The 27,360-nt window shown below is 40.2% G+C and overlaps 2 protein-coding genes across 2 annotated transcripts; one reads left to right on the forward strand and one right to left on the reverse strand.

Moving 5' to 3' along the window:
* Positions 1–863: 863 nt before the first annotated feature.
* LOC127752593 (cyanate hydratase) lies at positions 864–4,091 on the forward strand. Its single transcript, XM_052278004.1, has 4 exons — positions 864–1,287; positions 2,918–2,989; positions 3,398–3,506; positions 3,826–4,091. The coding sequence occupies exons 1-4, from the start codon at positions 1,007–1,009 to the stop codon at positions 3,868–3,870; spliced, it is 507 nt and encodes a 168-aa protein (XP_052133964.1). The 5' UTR covers positions 864–1,006; the 3' UTR covers positions 3,871–4,091.
* Positions 4,092–4,842: 751 nt separating this feature from the next.
* Positions 4,843–20,375, reverse strand: LOC127785917 (DExH-box ATP-dependent RNA helicase DExH1). Its single transcript, XM_052313258.1, has 22 exons — positions 20,120–20,375; positions 19,334–19,632; positions 18,484–18,733; positions 17,153–18,366; positions 16,540–16,690; positions 15,777–16,089; positions 13,240–13,717; positions 12,591–12,736; positions 12,239–12,338; positions 11,949–12,149; positions 11,700–11,795; positions 10,780–11,055; positions 9,898–10,101; positions 9,657–9,809; positions 9,014–9,106; positions 8,215–8,429; positions 7,443–7,602; positions 7,092–7,365; positions 6,795–6,987; positions 6,346–6,532; positions 5,500–5,868; positions 4,843–5,123 (listed from the first exon to the last, which is right to left on the reverse strand). Exons 2-22 carry the CDS (start codon positions 19,583–19,585, stop codon positions 4,992–4,994), a joined length of 5,457 nt encoding a protein of 1,818 aa, XP_052169218.1. The 5' UTR covers positions 19,586–19,632; positions 20,120–20,375; the 3' UTR covers positions 4,843–4,991.
* Between the last annotated feature and the right edge of the window lie 6,985 nt (positions 20,376–27,360).

A 27,360-nucleotide genomic window follows, 5' to 3' on the forward strand; every position in this document is an offset into this window, starting at 1 on the left:
AAAGTTGGCATAAATTGGGCTGGAATTTGAGCGTCTCTGTAACTGTAGTCTGTACTGCAAATTGCATGTGTGCAATCTCTGCTTGCAGTAGTGGAGCTACAGGCATGAAGGGTGGATATATGAGACACTGGACCCAACCGTCCTTTTTTTATCTTCAAAATCATTAATTCCTTTTGGAGGACCACAATTTGTTAACTTTTCTTCTGGTGAAAAGAAAAAAAAATCAAAGCTGGTTTTTAGAAGGAAAGATAACAAAAGCACTAGCTAGCAAATATATGACAGGGTTTGCATTATCATCGGTCCAACGGGCAACCAGACTTACCATTGGGGTGCAGTAACGAAAACCGCTCGGTATCGACCGAGTTCAAAAGAATTTAAACAATATTTTAAATTCCGATAAAATTTATTTGGTTTTTTTATCGGTTTTACTTGATAACTGGTTGCTGCGGTTACTGTCATTATTACCACATAGGAGGGGTAACCACCCTCTGCCACGTAATATAAGCATTAAGGACGTGTTTTGATTACCTACATACAGTGATAATGGTTGGCTTGCACGCATGGTTGCAAGGCCCGTGTTTGGTTGCCCTTTGCCCACATAACCTCCAGGCCCAAGGTTCCCTGAGCCAAGGCCCGAGGTGAACGGCCGATCTGAGCTTCTCTCCCCATCCTGGCTGAGCGCGTAAAGGGCCCAAGCCCAAGCCCAAGCCCAAAAACCTTACCAGGCCCCCAAACCAGGAAAAAAATTCCGGCCCATTACCACGTGGGACCCACAGCCCACAGAGCTGTCAGCGAAGTGGGCCCCACCGGTCAGGCGAGCGCTCCGTGCCAAACTTCTTTCTTCCCCCCCCCCCCCCCCCCCTCCCTCTGATGGTGATGATGAAGATGAGCATACAAAAGCTGTGATTTTGAGGCCACCGTGCATCGCGCCGCCGCCGACGACGACCTCGACCCACTCACCTCGACGGCGACGCGTGGCGGCGGGAGGAGAGGAGAGGAGAGGGATATGGAGGGCGGCGGCGGGGAGAGGGCGGTGGGGGTGGTGCGGCGGCTGATGGCGGCGAAGGCGGAGTCGCGGAAGAGCTTCTCGGAGATCGGGGAGGAGGCGGGGCTGACCAACGTGTACGTGGCGCAGCTGCTGCGGCGGCAGGCGCAGCTGAAGCCGGAGACGGCGCCGGCGCTGCGGGCGGCCGTGCCGGGGCTCACCGACGACCTCGTCGCGCTCATGATGGAGCCGCCGTTCCGCTCCTACCACCCGGACATCGTCCACGAGCCCGCCATCTACAGGTGCCTCCTCCTTCCCCTCCCTCCCATGGCCGTACCGTACTCTGCTTCTCAATTGAGTCTCGCCTCTGATTCCAAACCATACATGTTGATGCTTTCCTTTTGATTGTTCTTCTAGAATTTTATCTTTGAGAAAATCTATCCTACGGTTTTCCGTGGAGACGGAATAGTACTACTCCCTTATCTCCTCTTCCCCTCTTTCTGTCTCTTCCCCTCAACTCACACACTCTCTCTCTTCCCCTCCACTCGATCCCTCTCTCTGTGAATACCACCCATGAGCACGGAGGCGGCGACGACGGCGGCAACGACGGCGGCGGCAACGACGACGACGGTGCCGTCACCACCAGTCCCCGCGGACGACCTGGACGACAGTCGGCGGAGCTCCCGACCACCACGGGCGACGGCCGCCGTCAAGAAGCCTCCCCATCAAGCTCCTCAAGGCGCTCCTCCTCTTCGTCGTTCTTGTCGGTAGCTTCCTCGCCGCTGCCGCCCTCCTCCTCCTTGGCGGCGCTGGCGCCTCCTACGGTCGGGGAGTGATGGACGCGGCCACCGGGGACGAGCACTTGGCACAACATGAGCGACGAGGAGCTGCTCTAGGCGGCGTCAATGGAGCCACGGGTTTGGCGGTTTGGAGCGAGGCACGACGACGAGCGACGGAATGGCACAAGGTAGGTACCAGATCTATCGCCTCCTCTTTCTCTTCCTCCGCCGTCGCCCCGCTGCTCGACTTCCCTGACCCACGACTCCTCCTCCTCCTCTCTCTTGGGATATCACACTGATACCCAGATACCAAGGCCTGATACCTAGGTATCAGCTCGATACCCAGGGTACCAGGTATCAGTCGATACCCAGGTACCAAGACCTGATACCTAGGTACCAAGGACAGCTCGATACCCAGGGTACCAGGTATCAGTCGATACCAGGGTGTACCAGGGTGTACCAGGTATCAGTCGATAGTCGATACCAGGGTACTAGCTGATACCAATGTACCAGGTACCACCTTGGTACCTTACCCAAGATACCAGGGAGGATTGGATATGGTGGAATCGCAGGATAGCGTGGGCCTCCCCACGAAATTGATGAAGCTTATTAAATCTCTCGGGATTTTAGTTATCCCGTGACTGCTAGGAGCAACGGAATACCGTGGGGTAGCAGCCCTCTTTATCTTTTCGTTATTTATTATACATGCTTGCTAGAGTTGTGAGGATGGCGAAATTAAGTAATTTCTTTGTGCTGTTCTTGATTCCGAAATTTTGAACCTTTGGCATAGAAAAATAGACACGATGTTGCTTAATTCTATCGCGTTGGCGAAGACTAATTATATTCTTAGGGATTCTATGTCAGAAAGAGTGAATATTTATTTCATTTTTCCATTAAAATTAAGAAGCCAAATAGTTAACTTGTAAGAGAATATGCTAAAGAACATGATTAGTTCTGTTTGCTTTGTAACATGCAAGAGCCTTTTATCGACATATATGTGCTATTGTAATGGAAGATGTTGTCTCTATGAAAATTTACCAGATTATTACAAGTTTAGTACACGGTTGATTTAAATTATTGTGGTAATGCACTTTTACAACACTCTAGAAAAGGATTCTTGTTGATATTTTTTTTAATTATATATTGCGCTCAGATTGAATGAAGCTGTTATGCATTTTGGAGAGAGCATCAAGGAAATTATCAATGAGGAGTTTGGTGATGGAATGTAAGATATCTGCCTATGCTTCATTCTATTTGATTTTCATTTACCCCAGTATTTCTTGACTTCCTGTTCCTGGTAACTGCACATGGACGAAGTTAAGGATTTGTATACAGTAAGCACTGATGTAAAGCATGCACCTTTCTCTGAAAAAAAATGCAAAGCATGTACCTTTATGGGAACAATCCCTGGAGGTTCATTAAGTCTAGATTAATCACTATATTCTTATTAGTGGTAGCTGGTAACCGATCACTATATTCTTATCAGGATGTCAAGTAAAATATTTTCTTCTCTTCAGGCTGATATAGAGGCCTTTGTATTTCAAGACTACTGACCATCTAATTTTGGCTGCCATGCTTATATCCTTTGAAAAAAAAAAGGTGAAAGAATCCGTTTAACTGCTTCCTAATGCAGCATGTCAGCTATAGACTTCTACTGTTCGGTTGACAAGGTACAAGGTGCTGATGGAAAAGATCGCGTGGTGGTCACATTTGATGGGAAATATCTTCCTTACAGTGAGCAGGTTAGTGTTTTCTTGCTTCCCTATTCTCGATATAATCATCTTACTTTTTTGAATTGATGCATAATTGAATATGTTGAATCATCTGCCGTCTGTATGGAAGATTTTGGAATTGAATATATGCTTTACATTATACTTAACTTTGTACCATTGTACTATCCTTGATTATTATTAGCAGATAAGCATTGGATGAGGCTACAGAGTTACAGATTTAATCATTATACCCATTCTATCTTTTTACTAGAATTCTTCCATCTTATTACCTCTCTTGCTGATCTGAATTTGACAAGCAGTTCTAAGCACAGAATTTTCATATTTGCAGAGATCTGATCATATGATGTCTAGGCTGACCCGCAAGACATCTTGAGATGGCTGGTGTTGTGGGAAAAATGATGTATCATCTGCTTCTGCTTGTGGATTGAATAGAATCGAGCATGTTTTTTACTCCCAATAGTCGATGAAATAAACATACTTTGTAATGATGTATACATGAATAAATTGTTTAAGCAGAGATACAGTTCGATGTCACCTTTACTACTTCTATCATTGAATAAAGTTAATAAACAACACATGAAGTGTTAAATTGCATTTCATTGTGTTGAACAGAAAAGATATTGTCTGAAATGTCAAGTGGGCCGATTTGTCTTTCTTTCCTATTTCTTTTCTTCTTCTTCTTCTTTTTGCGATAGAGCCAATTTGTTTTATTTTTAGTATCATAACAGAATGACAAAGAAATTTAGTATCATATAGGTAAGCAGTAGGTGTGATGCTTCAAGTCGACAGATATGATTGATGGAAAAACATGCTGCTCATTTTTTCTTTCTTTTTTTTTTTTTTTTTTGAAGAAACAAACATACTATTGTCTTGGTCAAGTCTGAATGTCAGAATAGATGTTTGCTCCATGTAACTTCTGTTTCATGTACCAAGAAACAAAAATTGCACGGAGTATTACTTTTCAAACCACAAGGACTAAAATAACTGCTTTAGCAATTGCAATTTGATTCAAGTTCTCACTATTGTGTTCTTGCATACGATACTCGGTCTTCTCTAAAAATACAGAAGTGCTGGATAATACGATCAAGCAAGCGCTTGTCATTCAACAGATCAGTTCAATATCTGTTGTGCCTCTATTAACAACAAGAGGACTCGGTATCTTCTTCCATTGTGTTCATATCGTGAAAGGAAACAGACCGGTTCAATTTCTGATATCTTCTTCCATTTTCGTTGGCAAATGAGTACTGTTCTAAAAGTCCCAGCAATAGATCAAAAAAATGTTTCGAAGTTTTTGTCCGTATTAAATTTTTATATTGATTTATCTATTTTATCCCGTTTGTCCATGTAAAAAGCAACTTGCTCCCGGAAAATCACAAAAAGTAAGGGGTCAACTCTAACAAGCAAACGAAATTGAAGGGAGTATACAAAAGCACTTCCTGGTATAGCTGTTATTTTAGTTCTAAAACTGCTATATGGAACCGGTATAGATAGCATCTAGTGGTGAACGTTTTGGCTGTGCAGCAGTTCTACTGCTGCCGCCACAACGCCTTTTCCTTCAGAAAATATGTCAAGTGCAGGCTCCTCGATCTTCCTCTGGAGGAGTTTGTCCAATTCACCTCTTAATCTCTGTCAAATAAAAACATTCCTAAATTAGAGAAGAAGGCATATAGGTCTATCTATTACAACAAAGTGATTCCAAAACTGTTTTAACATCCTTATGATTTGCTTGTGCAAACAAGAAAATAAAGCAAGTTCTGTGCAGACATGTGAAGAAATGAAGATGTTCTATTCGCTGCAATGAATTTGAGGGACTAAAACCGTAAATCAGTCAAGCAAAATGATTGCTCAGTGTGAACAAAGGAATGTAGATCAAATAGCAAGCATGAAATTTAATACCTTTTCCTGTTCGAAAAATAAACCTTAAAATAGAAACGAAATAGAATAACTGAAATCCTTTTTTCTTTAGTTCAAACAAGTTATCTTGTAGGGAAGTTAGAGATACCTGGATCAACTCTATGATACGCCTTGGTGCAGAGAAATGAAGATATCCCCCAAGCATCTCAATGCCTTCTCCAGTTTTGCTCTCACTGAGAGAACCACCAAAGAGGAGAAGAGCATAGTCGGAAATGTTTGTGGAATCCCTGACATAAATGCTAGCAGTTTTAACCTTCTCGCTATAAACCAGATAAGGCAATGGGAATTGGTGAATTCCCGCATTGACTGATGATGGATGGATATCCACTTTGCCAACATCTTTGGTGTAAAACGCTGTCCTCTTGCCTCGTCTTTTGCACTGAACGACATTTGGGTAAAGCCCAGCACATAGGACAGCACACACCATCTCCAGATCCTTTCCATAATAATTATATGCCTGAAATTATATCATGGAAGTAAGAACCCATACTGCAAACTTATGTTCTGGAACACGAAAGTAGATATGATTCAAGTGTGTTGAAATGGGGAAAAGAGATAATTATAAGATCGTTTAGGAGGCCCCAAAATCCTGGCCCATCTACGTGGATTGTCCACAATTTTGGGCTCTCCAAACAGGCCCCATATGTGCCCGTACAGTTAAACACTAAATTTTACAGACCATGGTTATTAAGTAGCAATCAAATGACAGTAACTATTGGACAAGTGCAAAAGTGAATGCATAAACACCACAAATAGTGAAACTAATGCAGTCTTGTGAGGAAATAAAGACCTCAGCTTAGATGAATGCTATAGTGCTATTTATTAGCACGGTAGCAAACACAATCAGAAGTTGAAGGAAGCTATATAATTAATTTTGAAAATTTAGATTGCACTACATGTTTGAATTAAAATGTAATGTGGAAAGATAGTCAACCTTCAATCCTCTTGTTTTGCTAACAAACCCAATGTCAGATAGTAGATCAAAAAACTGATTACGCATGTCATCCATCATCTGCAGGGTCATGGGTGAAAGGAAATTTTCCCAGCAGAAAGAGCGTTCTCTTCCACTGCGTCTTGCTTCCTTCCATGCTTCGAACGCCTTAACAAGAGCAATGTGATCACTGGAAAAATAAGTTACAAAAAATTATCAACCTAACATTACTTTCAAAACTAAAGTACTTGTAGAAATGTTATAATTGTCAAAGTAAGTTATCAGCGGTAACCTAGTACGCAACCCAGCATTCTACATCAATTTGGTACTTATGTCTGAGGTAATAACAGTATAACACTAACATTCTTTGCATTATATGGTGACAAAGATATTTTAGTACAGGTAAGACAAAAGGAATCAATACGGAACAGAGAAAAGATTATATTAATTACCTGCAGGAGTCACCAGCAAATGATCTTTTGACAGCATCAGCTTCTTCCTTCCTATCTATTGGGAGCACAAATGGATTACGATATGCAAGAGCAGCAGCGATTGTTAATGCAGGATCCAGACACTGAAAAACAGATCCAATAAGCAGCATTTTTCCAATGTTTGGATCTAGCGGAAGTGTACAAAGATGTCGCCCTGCATACACAGAAGAAGACACACAGAGTAAATAAAAACAGTTAGAATAGAATCAAGAAAGAGATCCACAATACAAGACTAAAAGGTGCAGCAAAATTTCAAACCTAAAGAAGTCAGCTCCTCCACATCATCCAATGCTCCAACGGTTTTCAAAAGCTCGATCGCATTATTAACAGAAAGCGGGTCTGGTGGCTGCAGTGCCTTGGCTAAGAAAGAGGCTACAGCTCCAAGCTGTAAACTTTTGATAGTAAGACAGAGTTCTTGCAAAGGAGTCCTAAGAATTTCAGGTAACTGAAACTGTGGCATCGCATCATAAATGACTTTAGGATACAGCCTATAGCAAGCACCAGGCTGAACACGTCCTGCACGACCTCGCCTCTGTGTAACATAACCAAAATCCATTTAGTACATCTATTGTTGGATTTTTCAACTTTCCATAAACTGTGACAGTGTACCTGATGGGCAGAAGCTTTTGATATCCATGATGGTAGAAGGCATGCAAGCTTATTTAAGGCATCATAACTTGTTTCCTTTGCTTTGCCACAATCAATTACATAGACAACATCATCTATTGTAATACTGCTTTCTGCAATATTTGTTGCCAAAACAATTTTCCTGAAAAATACATATGCAACAGCAATAAGCAATACAGGTTGTTCAAATAAAATAGGATTAGCCATTATGACACAGCTAGCTCAAATGTAACATAAAAAGCGTCAAAATAAAACAAAATAAAATGGTAATCAAACACAATACATAAATAATGAATAATGAAGCAAAAAACAAAAAACCTGAATGTCAGTGAATAAGATAGCTTTTTAAGAAACCCAGATAGCTCAAAACTGGGACTTGGAAAAATACAGAAGATATGTCATTGCTAAATAAGCCTAGCTTAAGTTATTTTATTAACATTACATAATTCTGTACCTCCACAAGTTCACTTGCCAACCATAGTATATCAAATATGCCAACTATATATGTACCAGATCTGGCTTTAATTTTATAGATACTGAAACTGGAAATTAGAAGGGTAGGAAACCCAGCATGCTTCTATAAGTTCCTAATAAAAGTGTAATAGCAGAAATATAAATAGATAACATGAGAAGAAATGCAAGTAGAAAGGCAAAAACTTGGCTATAACATATTAGCCATAACAACTAGACAGCAAAGATTCATGCATCCAAGTCCAATCTTCTATATTTCTAGGTAGGTACCTAGGTGATTTACCTCATATTGGCTGGTGGTCTATCAAAAATTTCACGCTGATTGACAGTGGGCATAGAACCATGGAGTGGAATAACCAGGAATCTATTGGAATTTCCAAGGAGATTATTCCCCTTAATCTTATCCAAAAGTTTCGAAATTTCATCCCAACCAGTAAGGAACACAAGGATTGCACCTTCTCCTTCATGACGACAGATGTACTCAATTGTACCTTCAACCTAAAATGTCAGCATAAAGATGTCTTATTTTAGCACGATTTTAAAGTGCATAACAATTGGAACAAGACTGACAAACAAATGCAAGTACGGTGCAGCCATGCAAGAGATGAATTTTGCAACGAACAGCGTGCAAAAGTTGACTCTTGGAACATCACAAGGGACAATAGTAATATAGATTCTATTAGCACTACACTAGTTGACATAACCAAATAAGATCACAATTGGCAAGATGAAGAAACTTTAAGCTCATAACTGTTGTCCGAGCAGTTCTCTAGCTCAGATCCTCTGATGAATAATATAAAATGAATAAGACAAATAAAGAATGAATGAAATACAAAAGGCAATTTTCATCAGTTTTCTTCAGTTTGCAGAGAAGAACACAGCACATATATTTGCACTGAAAGCCCTTACTATCTCGAAGTGTTTCTTTATGTTCTTTCTACTCCTGATTAATCTAAATGCAAATGAAGTTGATCTAAGACATCTATTAGTAGGTAAAGAGCAATGTCCCCTTCAGCAATGTCCTTCATGCATCTCCACTTAATTGCAACCATGAATATGAAATAGACAGTAAAAGTCCATACAAGGCTCAAATTTAGTTCGGTAGCCGACCAAGCTTCAAGGGATTGCCTAGTTGCAACGCTGTAATTTCCATATTCCTTATAAATGTCAACATCCTGGGAAAAAATTTAAGTGCACAAAACAAAGATTAATGTTAAAGATTAATAATATAAATTACTAACTTACAGAAAAAGAAAGCAAGCATTTCTAACTTCGGCAATAGCTTCCAACACATTAATGTTCAAGAATAATAATATGAATTACAGAATTAGTGATAGCAGAGCTGAATTAGTGTGTTAATTTGAATGATTCGCCGACCTCATAACTACTTATAGTCCATTCATTTATTTTTTGTTGAAAACAATAAGAACAGTAGACATGACCTTTTGCCTTTCTATCCCAGTTGTTAGTGTTGGGAATAAAAGAGAGTAGTTAACAAGTATCAAGTTATAAACACTAGTGTGTGTGTGTGTGTGTGAGAGAGAGAGAGAGAGAGAGAGAGGAAGAGGAGATAGGCGATGCAATTGAGAGAAATAGTTGTCAGTTGTTAATTTTGCAAGCACACCTTATGTGGCTCTGTACTATGAAGGTAAAATTTATATGCCTTACATTTTGAACTGGAGGGATCGAGTAGCTGGCACAATGCAAAAAATAACTGAAGTTTACCTCAAAAGCATCAGATATTGGATCACTCTTAACTGATGCAAGCCTCTTTCTTCTTGAGTTCCCTTGAAAATTGTCACGTTCAGAATTGATCTTGTACCGGGTCTTCTCTAAAATATCTTCCAAAAACAACTCGGTAACAGGAAATGTGAAGCCCTGCTCAAAGCACCTAAATGTAAGTGTAGTGCACATTGCTTAATCTGGCACGTCTTTTATCAATGATGATCATGAAATGTGACAGTACCGGGATATGCATAATTGGTGCCTCTCCAAAATATTTGGAAAAAAGTTCTGCATTTATGGTTGCACTCATCAATACAAGGCGGAGGTCTGGACGCCTTGGCAGAAGGTCGCGAAGAATTATGATGAGAAAATCTTCATTCATGCCACGTTCATGAATTTCATCAACTAGTAAATGGCTTACACCAACTAAGTCTGGCTCCTGAACCTGTATTCATATATTGTTTGCAGCAAATATAAGTTACGTAACAACAAAATGAGCTTACCCACATAGAAATAAGGCAAAATTGTTTATATAGCATCAAAAGTTCACGTTTTTGGTTTTATAGCACCGAAAGATACCGGTTCACTTTAATAGCACCCGAAGTTCACCACATTCACATTTTTAACACTTCCGTCAATTCTCTATCATTTTCCGTCCGCCTTGATCGCTATTGACCCAGCCACACACGCGATATGACGTTTCTACCTCTCACGAGTACAAGTAGAATGCATGGCAATGAGGGGTAGAAACGTCATATCGTGTGCATGGCTGGGTCAATAGCGATCAAGGCGGACGGAAAACGATCGAGAATTGACGGAAGTGCTAAATATGGGAACTGGGTGAACTTTGAGTGCTATTAAAGTGAACCGGTATCTTTCGAGCTATAAAACCAAAAACGTGAACTTTCGATGCTATATAACCAATTTTTCCTAGAAATAATGGGAACAAAATCTGGATATTCCAAGACATTATATAACACAACAATTCTGAACCAAAAAAAGAATCAAGGTAGAACATAACTTCTCTTCAAATTCAAGCACATCAACCCAAAAAAAGTAGTGTGAAGCAAAGAGTAAAAATCAAAAATCATGAATATAAACAACAGTGAAGCCATAGGCATACCAATCTTCTAAGTAGAACTCCTGTGGTGCAGAATAGCAGTCTGGTTTGTGCAGATCGTTTCGATTCAAGGCGAATCTGGTATCCAACGGTATCACCAAGCTCTTCACCCCTCTCAGATGCTACACGAGCTGCAACCGATATGGCAGATATACGGCGAGGCTGAGTACATATTATGCTACAATCAGCACCACGAAGGTTATCTATCTCCTCTTCTAGTATGAACTGTGGAAGCTGTGTTGTTTTACCACAGCCTGTCTCACCAGAAATTACTAGAACCTGAAATTACAAAAAATATAATAAGGTATGGAGAAAGATTAAACAGGCAGATCAATAAGGCAATGACATATCTTAGAACCCTAAATAAAATAAATATCAGTACATTGTAGAAGACAAAGATGAGCAGCAAAAATAATAAAAAAAAGGACAACACTAACTATGCGTCTATGTCATCATCATACAAAATGTGTTAAATCTGAGACCACTATATTCAAGCCACCACCTTTGTATCTCTACTACTTTAAAAGTGCAGTTCTCCTCCTTCCGTCCCCTTCCCACCGTATGCAGGCGGGAGAAGGTCTGCTTCTTCGTGTGTGCGTAACCAACCACCATAGGATCCTGTCCTCAATCCACCCACCCATTCAATCCCTAATTATATGGGTCTGGCCCATTGCAAAGCACGTGCATATTACTAGCTAGTAAAAACAAATAATGGATCCTATTCAAAACTAGCTTTCTAAACAAAAGGAAGCACAATACTTTCTCTCTGAAGTCTGAACAATTAAGGGACGTCAAGTAAAGATGAAACATAAGCTATTACTTGCTAAGGATATAAGAGCAGTACTGTTAGAGAGCACAATTTCAATGTATGACATGAATATATTCATCTATATAGATCAAATAATGGATCTTATGTTTCTTACCTGATTGGCTGCTACTGCTTTTAAAAACTCCTCTCTCATTTTGAATGCTGGTAGTTTATCCCTAAAAGATTGCATCGACCTAGCACTTGGCATCATCTGAAGTAAAAACATACATGATAAGATCTCTAGCACAACGGCACAACCTAAGAAAAATGTATACCTTCAGCCTTTTTCTTTAGGTGTGGATGTGTAAATGGCACAACAATTAAAAATGATGTGTTTGCATAACTGGAGAATAGTTGGCATTACCTTCCTTGAGTTCTGTATATCCCTAAGCTCAGAACTGAGCCTTTCTTTATCAATATCTTTTGTTGATTCAGTTACTGACGAAGATGTGCTTGGCCGAGATTGCCTCGTTAGAGTAGATGTGCTTGCAGAATCATTACTATTTGACTTTGCCTTGGCCAAAAGGCTCTCCACTCGTCTCTCAGTCTCATTAGACATCCTAATCTGTCCATAGTTTAAATATAATAACAGTATAAGTCACATAAGAAAAGCACCTATATTATTTGTGTACTTGATAAGGCACTAAATAACACCTCTTGTTGTGTTGATCCATGTCTCTCATCAAGGTCTGCTCGATAATCAGGTAGTGGAACTTTGCTGAAAACAATTGTCTTCCCTTTGTTGTACGCATTGCTATCTTCCCCCAGGTTAAAAACAGGATTATGAAAATGGAATTTGTCAGCCTCCAAGTGTAAGTTAGAGATACGGAAAAAGGCATCAAATGATCTATTATATACTATCAAGTAGTCATTGCTTTACTGGATACAAGTTAAATAAGTTTCAACACCAACTATTCAATTAACAAAATCTGAGAACGGTGATGATAGCAAGAAGTTGAATCTAGTTAAGAAAAGTAAAAGGCTAAATAAAAAATGTGACACTTACAAGTAAAGCCCTTGTCTCTGAGCCATATCTGCCAGTATGTTCTGTCCATCACGCCCAAAATTCCGCTTAACAACTAGCTCCTGCTGAGACCCTTCTCTTAATTGTCTTATCTTGTTCCACCACTCGTTCTCATCGACCTTTTCCACCTGAAGATGACAAAGAGGCACGTATCTTATAAGTTACGAGAAATTGAAGCAGCTTAGTCAAGTTTTACATCACAGGCTCAATTGCATCAGACCAGTGGCTGGTGTCCATGTGGGCCTGTTCCTGGCAACAAACCAGAGCAGGAGAGAACAATCACAGGACATGCGAATCTAACTCTATCTAATGATAGCCTTAAACCTTCCAAAAGAAAAAACTAAATTCTCAAGGCAGCTAACTTAGTTTTGCATCACACGGTTATCAAGCAGTATGCAGAGAGTATCACACGGTTATCGGTGAATAGAAACAGCGGAAAAATCAAGCTACTTAACCCTTTTCTGATAGATTCAAAAGGTAACTACTGCATTAGTTTGATCCAAACTCCAAGGGAATCACCCCCTACATCAACTACCGCGGATACTCTACGCAAAACAATGGATCCATGCGCAGCACCCTCATCCCCCATCGCCACGACGAACACACACAAGCGTAGGGCACCACCCCTCACCTCGCCGGCCATCTGCCGGAGCCGCTCGGCGCGCCACTGCGGGTCCCACCACCTCTGCTCCCCTCTCCCACCGCCGCCACGCCCTCCTCCTCCCCCTCCCCTCCCCCCTCCACCACCTCCACGCCCGCGCCCGCGCTGGGAGTTCGGGCCCCCAACGCCGCCGCGACGCCCGCCGCCTCCGCCGCGGTAGGACATGGCGCTAGCGGATACAGGAGCGAGGGGTCTGCGTGAGCAAGCGTTGGCCGCCGCCGCGAAGGGGAAGAAGCTGCCGCTGCCGCCGCCGCGGGAGACGAGGAGGCGGCGAGCGGAGGAGTGGACGAGCATCTGGTGGGGGAGGAGGAGGAAATATATCCAACCGGATGCGGATCCCAGTGGGAATACCGGAAAGGAAGAGTGGAGACGTTTTGGCTGGGCCGATGGGTTTGGACAGTGGGCGGATATTTCCAGTGGGCTGAACGGAACATGGGATAGAATTTTTCTTTGGAACAAGTCTACATTGTGTCCCTATGCTTCCGATTGGATATCTTCCTCACTCTCTCTGTGATTTGAGAAGTGATTTCCGCTAACGTGGTAGGTTAACCGTGGTTGGCTCGCTGAGTCTAACAGACGAGGCCCACGTGTCAGCGGCTCTTAAAATTTCAACAGATCAATTTTATTATTTAAAATATAATGAGCTTATGATGCTATCATAGTACTTTTCTTAATGCAAATTTCCAAATATCATTCTTTTGTTTTTAGATAAACTAAGCATTTGATAAATTATTGATAGTTGAAATTTTAAACGTTTAACTGAATTTCCTAAACATCAAATATTTTGACCGGAGGAAGTATTTTATAAACATTGTTTTACTAACTCCATTTTGATAAGAATCCAGGAGTTCAAGCCAGCAGAATTAGAGCATGGAATCAAATAACAGAACTAGCTAGCTACGACAACACGAGCCACTGGTCGTGTGGTCTGCTTCAATTAAGCGGAATCTGTACCAACCACCGTCCACCGATTCCAATTCTGTTAAGATATTTGATTCCAGTTCAGCTAATAGTAGATTCGGTAGAGTACACAACAATGGAAAATTCATGACCATGTACCAAAGAAATGTTAAAACAACGCTCCTTACCATAAAATGACGGCACAATGACGTCACGAGAATCCCCTGAACATCTCAGCATTTCATGCACAACGGATTTACTGACGTTCAGGGAATAAGGCTGAACCATTTATCCACAAGTTTGCATGGATGATGGAGAAGGCTTCAGCAAAGGGCATAAAAATTCACACCGAGCTTACATTTGCATGGGCCTGTTTCATTTTGGATTTTTTTTTTTTTACATGTTGCTATGTTGCTACCTGCAAAGGCAAAGAACACAAGTCAATGTCCAGGATGCGTTTTCAAAGTTGCTATGCTAGAAGACTGTAAAATGGAAGCAGTGTAAGCAGGCAGGCCTGGAAATTTAACTGGAGTTTGAAAAAAAAATCAGATTTCATGGTGAAATTGAACTAAGTTAACTAGCTAAAAAATTTTCCTATTTCCGTAGAAGAACAGGTAACTGGTTTTATGTGAGGTAATTAACAGGTAACTGCAAATTTCAGACAATACAAGATTAGCTTCATATTTCAGTAGGAAACCATATGATCATAAAAAGAAATTCATTGATGCACTAGAAGAACATGTGTGAAATTTGGAGCAAGCTTACCAGAAAAAAAATGATTGGAATTCCTCCGATTCATCGTCATCTGACTTTAACAAAAAACCACCAACAAGAAGATTGAGACACCATTTAATTAGGTAGACAGCAGACAGTCCCATTAGTGCATGAAAAGAGACCAATATCTACCAGCATTCATTTGAGTCTAGTACTAGTACTAGATAAACTGCTGAATGAACAGTAGTAAATGCTGAAGGATCTTCATGGAGGTCAGGAAACCAAGGAAGGCCTCAGTAAAAGTCTATATAGAGCAATGCAGTCTGCTGCAACAGAAACAATTCTAATGCTTTAAAAATATACATATGCAATCTGCGAAAAAAGCTTTGGTTGTCAGCATGGCAAGCATCCACAAGTATCCAACATTACCATGCAGTCACAAGAGGTACCACTGGATTACATAAATTTCAAAGGCCTTGGTAGTGAGGGCATCGATAACTTCTCATCTACTGCTGAAGTTCTGATTTGCTGAGACATTTATGTAATTGGCATCAGTACCAGAAATAAAAATACATCAGACTTTTAAGACATGCTGCTTCTCAAGATATACTCATCACATTGTTGCCCTGACCATCTATAAATCAAACTGAACAAAGTTGATCCATGAAGAAATCAAGAGGAATATAATTTTTCAGAAATCTACATAAAAAATGAACTGAGGCTATATATATTGACTGTTAACCAAGTTTTTCTCCAACAATTTCTGACACTATAATCTCCCAAAGGTCATGACTGGAGTTCTGCAATCTACCTTTTCATCAGTGTAAATGAAACATTTCAAAAGACAAACAATAGCTTACAGTTTCTATAGCACCTGTACATACAAGTGTCACCTGAAAGGTTCTACAGGTGCCGTTTCTTCAAGAAGAGCAGCCGCCTGGAAACATTCTGCAGCTTCTGCTGCTGACCGACCACCTTCCTCTTTGTAGAGTAGCCCAAGATTAAACCAAGCCGCATGATTTGTTCGATCCAGTTGCAACGCATCGGTCAGAAAGCACCGGACCGAAGGCAATGGCCTGTTGCCAATTTCTCGAAGAACAGAGGCAGTTGATATCAAACTTGGAACATGTTTACGGTCAAGGTCTAATGCTCTGAAATAGGATCCCAAGGCTTCTTTTGGTTGACCTTTTGCTTCATAGAGTTTTCCTGCAAATCGAATATGTACAAATAATGTCAAAAAGATCTTAGATACTCCCTCCGTTTTTTAATAGATGACGCCGTTGACTTTTTCTCACATGTTTGACCATTCGTCTTATTCAAAAATTTTATGCAAATGTATAAGATATAAATCATACTTAAAATACTATGAGTGATAAAACAACTCATAACAAAATAAATTATAATTACATAAATTTTTTGAATAAGACGAATGGTCAAACATGTGAGAAAAAGTCAACGGCGTCATCTATTAAAAAACGGAGATAGTATAATATTTGCAGGTTTAATGCAAAAGCTTTTCTCCTATGTTCCCATTTTGCAGATTGCAATGCCAAATAGAAAAACTTGAGTACAAAACAGTTAGAAATTTTATCTTCGCTACCCCCCATCTAAAATTCTAACATGTCACATACTTTATAAGAAATAAACAATAATCACCTTCAACATGCCAAGCCAAGGCAGAATATGGACTGATGGTCCTTATCTTGGATACACAGAACTCTGCATCCCTCCATTGTGACATGCGTAGGTACAACAGAGCTAGATCATACCAGGTCTCTATTTCCAGGCTTATATCATCCTTAGTGCCCTGTAAAAAGTTGCAAGAGAATGTCAGAGATGAGGGGCCTTTTATTTGCTTCTCAGCTGCATCACAGCCAACACACAATGCTTACACCAAGCAGTCGCATGGTTTATAAGTGCCCATTTGTTCCATGCATGAACACGACCAAATTTACGACAAACAAAAGTAAAAGGGAAGTGTGGTGACTCTTGATAGTTGATTAGGTAATGTATAAATCTGACATTTTTTAAACTTATTATGCTTTCAGAAAGGAGATTAGGTAGGTCACATCAAGGGAATTATCTCTTGTCATGAAAATGGGAATTAAAATGAACGTAGAATCATGTTTCAGCTGGTAGAAAATGCTACCAGATAACTGATGTAACAGAAACAGTAGAGTTTCAAGAGCTACTAGTATAAGAATAATTGATATTGTGCAAGAATATGTGATTATCTCTGATGAATTTCAAAATAGAATTTTTAAAGCACCTTTGCCAAAAAGATCCCAGCACTGAGACTTTTGGTTCTGAGTTGAATGACAGCGAGAAGTTTGGTGTATGTCTCGACAGCGTTCCTGAGTTGGCCCTGTGCAGCCTGAATTCTGGCTTTGGTTCGCAATAAATCTCCTTGACTCCATTTCCCAGTCTGATCGAGAGCAGCATCAATAATGGTTTCAGCATCAGCAAACTGTTTCTGAGCAGATAGTATTCGAGCTAAAAGAAGCCAACTCCTCAATTCCAATCCAGCCTCTAATTTCACCAATTTCTTGGCATAAAAGGCAGCAGCATCTAATTTTCTCTGGTCAGCATGTTCAAGGCTGAGACTGTACATTGCACGAGGATCTTTCCCATGCATCTTTTTTTCAGCATTTTCAAGCACCTCCAGAGCTTCACACTGCCAAGAAGCTCTCTCTGTATCAGATGTGGCACATCTAGCTTGATTAGAAAGGTTAACTCCAAGCAGCAGGTCTGCAACACCCGCCAGTTGTTCACATCCTCCCTGTATATTGGCTATTGCTCTCTGTGCGTAGGAAGCACCTTCAGTATGGGCACTCCTTTCAGTGCAAGCCTTTGAAGCTAAGAGGAGTTCTTTGAAATTGTCAGAATCATCTCCAGATTTTAATATCCTTTTGAGAAGATTCAGGGCTGTCGAATCATCTTCTTCTGCAAGGTAACACAACGCAACATTGTATGACCACTCTCTTTTATCCAGCATGCCAGGTAACAATTCTTCAAATTGTACAGCTAGTGGCTTTAGCTGCCCTGAGATGGACAGAGCAAATGTAAGGTGATGCATTATAGTAGGATCCCGCTCAACCCTCTTGAGATTGAACTTCCTTAATAGAATCATTAGAAGAAGAATAGCCTCTTCCATATTATTGCGAGGTACAAATGAACCATCCAACTGTGAATGAAGATTTGGAGGTCGTGCTTCACAGCCACTATATAGGAGAAAAATGGCAAATTCTTTTTGTATGCGAGCTATGGTCTCTCCATCAAGGTTCCAATTATTGAGAAGAGACCTCCTATATGAAGATATGGCTTCAAGTGAAAATCCCCCTAGTTTCCATAGCTCAGGGAGCAACTCTACAGCCTTGCATATTATTTCGTTTAATTTACAATCTTTTCCAAAGCCTGCTGGTAAACCCTCAGGCACTGCTGCTTCCACGATATCCAATATCATTCTGCATTCTTGTGCAGCTTCTGCAAAATCAAATTCGAAATATTGAATTTATGTTACTCTTGCAGTAATCTCACACAAAATTATAGGAATGTCAACAGGACTGATTCTGACATGTTGTGTGACAGGAATGGGGTTACCTTTGAACTTTCCAAGATCATGAAGAGCTCTTGATTTAAGGTATATGGCCTCCATGAGTAGGCTGACAGCATGCAAGGGCATTGGTGGAGAATCCCATTGTGAACGAGTCTTCCGACGATCCACTTTTCTAGCAATTGAGATTTTCATCTTAGGGACTAAAGCAGGTATATCAATCCCATCAAATACACGAAGTGCTGCTTCTACATGCCCACGCTGGTACTCTAGCCTTCCTAGTAATGCCCTTGCTTCCTGCAAAATTTTAATTATATGTGATGATTTTGCCCTGGTTTGGGTGTTCGTCAAGATTGCAATCAATAAGTCCACAGATATTAAAATCCTGAAGATGTGAAGTAACAAAAGGTACTAGCATCTGATCATTAAACAGAGAATAAGAGACTTAAGAGGTAATCAAAATTCAAAATAATCATCTGAAGTGCCAGTTCTGTCACCAGTATATATTGTAGGTATAGTAAGAATACATGTTGTTGACAAATCATAGAATAAGAAGGACATGGGAAATTGTTTATTAAAAGGTACGGCAGGGAACCGGTGAACCAATTCTGGTAGCAGATAAGACAGGTATACATCTATTAAAGTAAGTCAACAAAAACAGGTAAGTTCAGCACATGTTGAATTTTGTATACACTTATCTTCACATGAGCATAAAATGAAAAAAAAATGAATGTTTCAAGATTAACTTAACTAGGAAACATATTAGCTGTCATGATAAATTACTCCCAGGAAAGCACAGATATATTCACAAGAAACAGGTTCAGACTTCAGAGAAACCTCGCATTCACCAAGCAATCGTCACAAAATCAAAATTAGTTTCAGAAAAGCTGTACCAACCTCATAATTAAGGCAAACACCCTCCCGGAGCGACAACTCGGCCTCCTCAATGTTGCCATTATCAAGGTACTGCTCAATCTCTCCGTTCTGGGACGAGTACCCGCTGGCCGAGCAATCTTTGGTGATTGCAGATTCCGGTGACCGGATGATCTCATCTGCCGCCCTCAGCTGCTCCCCGGAGCACAGGCACTCCATTGCCATCCGCCGGACGAAGCCCCTCAATCTCCCCCTCTCAATCTTCCTACCCTCCATCCTTCTCTATCATGTAACCTGCTCTTCCCATCTCGCCACACAATCACCTAACATTTGATAGCACATTCAAGATTATCACCAACTAGTACAATGTGACAACCAACCACAAGATTCGCGTCATAATTCAGCACAGAACTAAGTCAAGCACAACTTGTACCAAAATATCACGGATACTCCACAACACGAGAATTTGCGGTATGCCCAAAAAAAAAAAGAAGAAAACTTCTTTGTTTTTTTTTTCGATGGAAGAACACAACTTCACCAAACTCGAGCACAGCAAAATTCGCAGCAGTTCGCCCGACCTAACGCAGGGCATGAAGGGGGGTTAATCTGGGACCAAAAATTTTACTACCTTTTTATTATGAACAAAAAAAAAAACGAAACTGCGTTTTTAGTACTGCACAACGCATTCAAAAGAACCCGGATGTGTTTAACTGAAGGCAGAGGAATCAATCCGAATCCGGACGGATCTCCTCCAGAAACCGCGGGCACAAAGAACTGCCACGCGGAGGGGGAGAGGGGAGAGAAGAACACCTTCGAGTTCAGCTCCGCGACCGCCACGCCGCACGCCGCCTCTCGCGAACCTGCTTTCGTCGGCGGAGGGGGAGGAGGAGGAGGCTGCCTAGGGCGGGACCGGGGAAGGAGAGGAGCACCGTTTCCACGCCGCGCGCGCTCCGGGCGGGGGCGGGGGCGTGCTCGCCGGCCGCCGCGAGAGCGTGGAGGCGAGGCGAGGCGCGCGGCGGTGGCTCCGGCAGCGGGAGATAGGGAAGAGATGGAGAGGGAGAAGAGTAGTAGTAGTGTGTAGAAAGGCAGGGGAAGAAGAAGAGAAAGAAGAGGGAGGGGGGCATTTTGGTCATTCTTCGTCTCAGTATTTTATATTTTATTAAAATTGAAATTGAACTACTACCCTCTTGTGTGTTTAGTTCCATAGTTTTTTTTCCAAACTTTTAACTTTTCTCATCACATCAACTGTCATACACACACAAACTTTCAATCACATCGTTCCAATTTTCAACCAAACTTCCAACTTCGGTGTGAACTAAACACAGCCTCTTTCAAAAAAGGGAAAATTGGAACCGTGCCATTATAATTTTGTAAAATTTGAGATATGTCATCCTGACCCATATATCATTGACTCATGTGGGTCCTACATGTCATTAAGATACCGATGACATATCTCAAACTTTGCAAAATTATAATGGCATGGTTCCAATTTACCCTTAAAAAAAACTCACCGTCCCAAAATTAAAGAATCTACACATTTCCATTGTACTTAGTAGGATGTGTCCAGTACTGGGTTTTTATATTTTGTGATGAAGGTAGCACCTATATCATTATTGACTAGTACAATTTTAATTTTGACTACTGATAAATTTTGAATTGTTATATTACTATGTTGTATAGGAAATAATTAACTAGTTGCCACTCTTACGAGTGGTGATAAAGAATTTGTCACTAGACCCACATGTTATAGATATATGAGGGCCCACGTGTCATACACAGTAAGCGGCAAATCCTTAATCATCACATCTTAAAAGTGGCAGTTTCATGGCTATATTTAGAACATAACCTACTTCAAAGTTTTTTTACATTTTTTATTGTTTTTAAAAAAGAAAAGCGAACGGTCAAGACTCGAAGATAAATAGTATCCAGTGACAAGTATTTTAGAATGGAGGAAGTAAAAAAATATAATGCTTCAAGATTAATGACCATCCAATACAATGCGAAAAGAAGTTAAAAGAAAGTCATACAAACTTCAAAATTTTCCTTTTTGTTTCGAATTCGACATCTGTTTGGATAATTCCCTTTATCCCAAGCCCATTCTTTCACATCCTACTATGCATTCTTTTGACAATCCTTAGGCGTTTTCTGCACATTCTGCCTGCAGACAACGCGTTTAAAAATCCAGCCTTTCTTCCAACAAACTTTTGTGTGGGGCCAAAAACCATATGCCCCATTTTCTCTAGCGAAAGGAATGAGATAGTCTACCACACTGTACGCTGATGAACATGAGGACCATCTGTCCATTTGATATCCATCGCACTCTCTGCACTCTGCACCCAAAGAGCAAAGAAACAAATGCAAATCCTTCATCTGGACCCCCCCAGAAACACAGAAAAGAGACATGCTTGCTGTAGCTCTAGCTGGCTGTGGGGCTTTGCAATCAATGCCTTGCGATAACAAAAGGTCAAATTAGTGTTCTAGATGATGGTGTCTTGCTGTACATTGCCACAATGGGTTCAGAGCTCAGACTTGGGAGGTTCAGAGGAGAGCTGCTGAGCTATCAGAAGAAGAAGAAGAAGAAGAAGAAAAAGAGAGAGCAAGAAACAAGCATGAACTGGACCATGTTTCCATCTCATGAAATTCTTTTCCTGTCATTTTACCTGCCCATTCTGTATGACAGATAATAAACAGGACAGGTCCAATCCTCAAGTCTGAATACTGTTCAGCTTCCTTTGCTGTTCAACGTTTGACAGGTAAGAAGGACTCCTTGCTTGAAAAGAACTAAGAGGAAAAAGACACCTATGGCAGCTAGCTCTTTTGTTACTTGTTAGTCCAAATGATGTGTCATTTGGAGGGTGGTTAACCTAAAAGTGTCCATAAAGTAGACAACTCTCATCACATTACAAAAGAAAAAAGGAAAGAACTGACAAAGTTAAGATACCAAGCTTGCCCTCTACATCAAGTATTCAGTCAAGTTTGCACTTTGGGCCATCAACAAATTATAAACAAATGGAGTACCAAGTAAATTTTCAGTCGTTGCCAACTCTGAAATTCAGACCTGATGGTTTTTGGGTGACACAACACGGTATAGCGGCATATGATTGGGTAAAATGAGCTTTCTTCTGAATTCTTGTAAACTTCATGCCCTCCAAAAAAGAAACAGAAAGAAAATATATGTTTCTTTTAATAATGGAAGCCGCAAATCTTCTTGTTTTTTGAGAGAAATGGAAGTTGCAAATCTGATAGCAAGTTCAAACAACCTATACAGTGTGACTGAAATCCCCAGGTGCAGTGGAAAATCTTGGGCCGTTGATGAGGTTTCTGGATTGAGGCCCATGGGCCGTGGGCCTTCATTGTCTCAGATGAACAGAGAGCTCTGCTCAAGAGTTGCCTACAACTATGCACATATTACTTCCACTTTCATGAACCAATTGTGCTAGCTAGCTTACGTGTTTTGACAGAATCAATCAAAAAATTTGTTCTGCAACCAATTTTTATCCTTCTTTCTGCGTTATAGCTTAGAGAAAAGATTATCTTGTAGCTACACAAGATGGAACTGATAATAACAATGAGATTGCTAGCGAATACGAGCCATGTAAACAAACAGATAGAATGTTTATGATATATATGAGTTTTACATGAAAAGGTTCAATTTTCTGATACTTCTCTTTGAGAAGTTCAGAGTAATTTTTTATTCGATGGGTACTGGGTTCTTGCTGTTTCGGTCTGCCTTTCCTGTTGCGCCATTGTCATCCAAAACCTTGGGGTTGTAGATTTGTCATTGCTAATTTATTTTCCGCCATTTTCACCTTGTAGTTGTGAAACTACAATACCATATTAAGAGAAATTTTCATCAACAAAAAGCACTTTAGTATTTTTTTTAAAAAAAAGAACAGCACTAATCATTCTTGCTTCTCTCTATTCCCAGTCCTCAAGGAGGATCAGATGGATCTCTCGTTCTTCCATGCCCAAAGCAAATCACCAGCATGTGTGATGATTGGTCTAAGTGCACACTGCATCAAAGCACTGCAAAATCTTTCAGGACAAGCAGACAGTGCAGCAAATGGGACAATCAATGGTAATAATACTTACTGCCTCTACACCACTCTAGTAGTGCGGCCCCTGCCACTCTCCTCCCCACTCACCATGGTTCTTTTTTCGCCCCTAAATAGAAAATGTCCGTATTTACGACTAATTATTTTTTTAAGTAGTAAGCACCACGCACCTATGATGACTTAGCCAATCTCAAAGAGCACCATGTATTCGTTTTCATATCCCAAGGGGTTGTTCATGGGTGGCGATTTAGTCTTTGGATTGATGGCCCTCAATACTTCATTTTTTTTTTCTTTTTTGAGTGTGGTTTTGTGTGCTCGGTTGTGTGCATCTTATTTATGCAGAGGCCAGAAGTGTTCTCAGAAAAATTATATCAACTTGATGTAATTGACTGGATTCAATAAAAGCTTCCATTATCTAAAAATAAATATCTCGGAAAAGCTCATAGGAGTAGGGGGTGTGTGTGCGTCCATTGAAGTAGATGTGCTCTCAGAAAATAAGATAACGAAAATATTGTATTTTATATTAACAAAATAGACAAAAAAATGAGACACTTCAATGTATATCATGTAAATGCAGTACAGGTAGTGTATGGTGGTATCTTTTGATTGCACACATGCACGCCAGGTGAAGATGGACATTGATTCCAATTGCAAGTCAGTCCATGATCCCCCTACACCTGCAGGAGCAGCTGCATCTCTCCATCAGACTTGCCCTATGTATTGTACATTTAGGATTCAGTGGTAGTCTGGTTGCTCTGTCATCTCATCTTGCTGGAAAGAGCTTGCTTAGATTTCATGCACCTACATTCACAAGCTCATGAAAAGGAGAATCCAGCAGATGTACATTTTCAGTTCTTTCACTTCATTCTTTCTGAAAATGAGTTACTAGGAACTTGCTGGTTCTTCAGTGCAAGTGCAAGCAGATGCTATGGTCATCAACTCCTTGTTTATGGCTGTAAAACTTGAGAAAGATAATTAAGTGTTGGTTGGTAAGTAGTACTAGTAATTTAGTGATGCTTTGTTCAGATATTAATTACAGCACTTGTTGTACATACTACTACTATTTAAGGTTTATTCAAGAAAGATATCAGATGTCCTGACTGGTTTTTTCCTGATCTAGTGTTTAATGGACCAGTACCATTTCCTGTCTGGAATTCAGACCATCTTAACTTCTTCAATGCAAGAGAAGGCCAGAGGATCTTTCAGTTCGTATAGGTATCATAAATGAAAGTCTCTATTAAATCTCCATGATTTCCACTCTTTGGAGTTCATCTCAAAAAATGTTTCCTAACATTAAAGTAAGAAAAAGTTTATCTGGGTCTGGTGATCTTCACCATCAGATTCAGCAGTTTAACAACATATATAATCATTAATTTTGGTTGAGCAGATGGATTATGGGTAGGAACAAAAAAAAAATCCATATGTATAATGTTTCTTTGGAAATTTTTATCTAATAACCAGTATATCTACAAAATTGCAAAGAAAGAAAATGAAATAATGAAAGGAGATCTAGAGAGTGGCTTTTTTTTTGAAAGGAGGGTAAAAGCTTTGCCTCGTATATTAATAGAGATGGAGAAAAAACAGACCAAAATATGTACAGGGGGAGCCTCAAGAACTACACCCACAGGAACCCGCCAAAAGAGATTAAGTGATATCTCCCAAAATACCAAACTCTTGAAGCTTTGAAGCTCCAGCCTTGACCCAAGCTCGAGCTTCCTCCTTGATCTTAGCAATGATGGACATCGGTGTTGAGGCGATGTTTCGGAAGATTCTTGCGTTTCGTTCGCACCAAATTTCCCAGGAAACCAAGATCACCAGGGTTCGCAAAGGAATACTGGGGTTATTAGGGTAGAGAGTGGCTTTGGGGCTGTTTTAACTTAATTGTACTCGCAACCATGGATTAAATCCTGTATTTAATTGCAGTGTACACTGCACTACACCAACCAGTTCCCCAGTTCCATTGAGAGCCTAAGCAATTACTATAAAATTATGTGGCAACTGACCAAAGTGGTCAGATGAAATCATCCTCTAGTTAAGTGCCAAAGTTGATTTGGGGGGACCTCTACTCTACATATGTTTGTTGATGATTCTTAATGCTGCCCCAGTCTGCTGTATCTGAAGAAGGCACAGACACAGAGCTCATGTTAAATTCGTCCGTAGCAATGGCTTCCAGACCTCTGAATGAAGACTGGCAAGTACTACTACTACCATCATCCATGAAGTTATTACACATGAGAGGATCACCCATTCAGGACAGCCTAAACCTTTTCGTCACTGTGCAAAAGTCATCACCACATCTGTGCTTGAAATAGTGATCCGAACAGTAACGACAACAAAATTCATTCAGGTCATCTGATGGTTTACAAATGTTTTTTTTTTAATGTTTGAAGTACTCAAGAAAAGACTAACTTATGCAGCTCTACAAGAACACAATGGTAATATGTGATTATCTGGGTGCTTCAGGATTTGTGTAGCCTAGCTTAGTATTATCTGGTTATTGTTTTGTTGTTTCTCGGTTATGAGACCTGGAAGGCTGGATTTTTATCCATTGTTAAAAAAAGAGCTTAGTATTACCTGCCATATAAAATTTAGAAAATATGTACCACTTGTAGTTGTTCAGTTGAGACACACCATAGTGCTAGAATAATTGTTGTTCATGTCAGCAAGGATGCCTGTGCATCTCTCTTTCATAGCCCTAGAAACACATGAAGTTTGAGTACTTTGGCAATCATAAGGCCAACTGGACTTGCAAGAAGGAAGTACACACATTGAGGCTTTTAAGAATGTACACACAAGTGTATGATAGGGAATCCCCAGCTCTTACCTATACACCTTTTGAGCTCCCCTCTTGTCTTTTGCAGCTCTTGATGCATGAAAAGGATTCCTTCAAATTTTTGTCTTGTCAACAAGAATCCACCAACTGTGCTTCTGAGTTCTGACCCCCAGTGTGTTAACAAAGTATAGAATTTACTGATTACTTAACATTGGAAGAGCTGCAGCAAGCATTTCACAAACCTCACATTTCTTTTGATACTCCAGCATGAGAAGAATGGAACTGTCAGATTCATCCTGGGGGCCAATCATTTCTAACATGTTTGCATATGAAAAAACTCATTTTGTGGAACAAATTTCATAATTTTCTTTTAGATAATGCACAAAACCCAACGTACATTATTACAATAGATCCATACCAAGCGGAAATAGGAAAAATAAACATAGTAAGAAGTTCTGAACAAATTTCATAAATTAAAAATTATGTCATTTTTATGACATGTTGCAAACAAAATTAATGAGCAAAATTGTCAAAATGTATTAGTTCGGCAAATAAAATTGTCTTTTATTGGTCGGTGGACTTGTACTCGTACTTGAAAAGAAACTGCCAAAGAATTCACTAGGCTCCATATTAAATGGTTAGCCCCACAAAACATACCTTTGTCTTGATCTTTGACATTTTCAAAGGCGAACAGTTTCATGTATGAACCGTCTCATCACCAGATTTGTTATAACACGCAGTGAGATTCAAATGAATTTGGAGTAATATTCCAAGTGAAGAACTGTTAGAGATAAGATAACAGCAGAACACTGTGTTGTTTCAATCAGAATTTGTTCTACTTCCAGAAGATACCTGACACACCATATATTATATGAAACAGATAGCATGAGCTTTGGAACTTTTCTACAGAAATAAAAGCTCTTCTTTCTCAGATTAAACAACTGTGATTACTAAGATAGTCGAATAAATAAATATCATGATTTTTCTAGATAACGATTTTAAAAAATCATGATGAGAAAGCAAAACCGGCATATATGCATGTTACTGAAGATACTGAATACTTCTAGGTTCAAACTGACATTCAGGATTTCAGGTCCTCAACTGAGAAGAGCAGAGGACAGCACACAGGACAATGCAACACTAGACAAACTCAATCAAGCTCCTGCTACAGTGTGCAGTCCAAGAAGTTTGAGTCAATTTTATTCATATTTTACTTGACAGAA

The sequence above is a fragment of the Oryza glaberrima genome, chromosome 10 (assembly GCF_000147395.1).
Source record: "Oryza glaberrima chromosome 10, OglaRS2, whole genome shotgun sequence".
Classification (NCBI taxonomy): Eukaryota; Viridiplantae; Streptophyta; class Magnoliopsida; order Poales; family Poaceae; genus Oryza; species Oryza glaberrima.

Bases quoted from the DNA above. Each gene is read 5' to 3' on its own strand.
- LOC127785917 (XM_052313258.1), bottom strand. From the start codon at position 19,585: ATGGAGGGTAGGAAGATTGAGAGGGGGAGATTGAGGGGCTTCGTCCGG. The intron at 18,734-19,333 runs GTTGGTACAGCT...AAAATTTTGCAG, and splicing joins GTGTTTGCCTTAATTATGAG to GAAGCAAGGGCATTACTAGG. The intron at 8,430-9,013 runs GTATGGACTTTT...CTGACATTTTAG, and splicing joins CCGAACTAAATTTGAGCCTT to GTTGAAGGTACAATTGAGTA.
- LOC127752593 (XM_052278004.1), top strand. From the start codon at position 1,007: ATGGAGGGCGGCGGCGGGGAGAGGGCGGTGGGGGTGGTGCGGCGGCTG. The intron at 1,288-2,917 runs GTGCCTCCTCCT...TATTGCGCTCAG, and splicing joins CACGAGCCCGCCATCTACAG to ATTGAATGAAGCTGTTATGC. The intron at 3,507-3,825 runs GTTAGTGTTTTC...TCATATTTGCAG, and splicing joins ATCTTCCTTACAGTGAGCAG to AGATCTGATCATATGATGTC.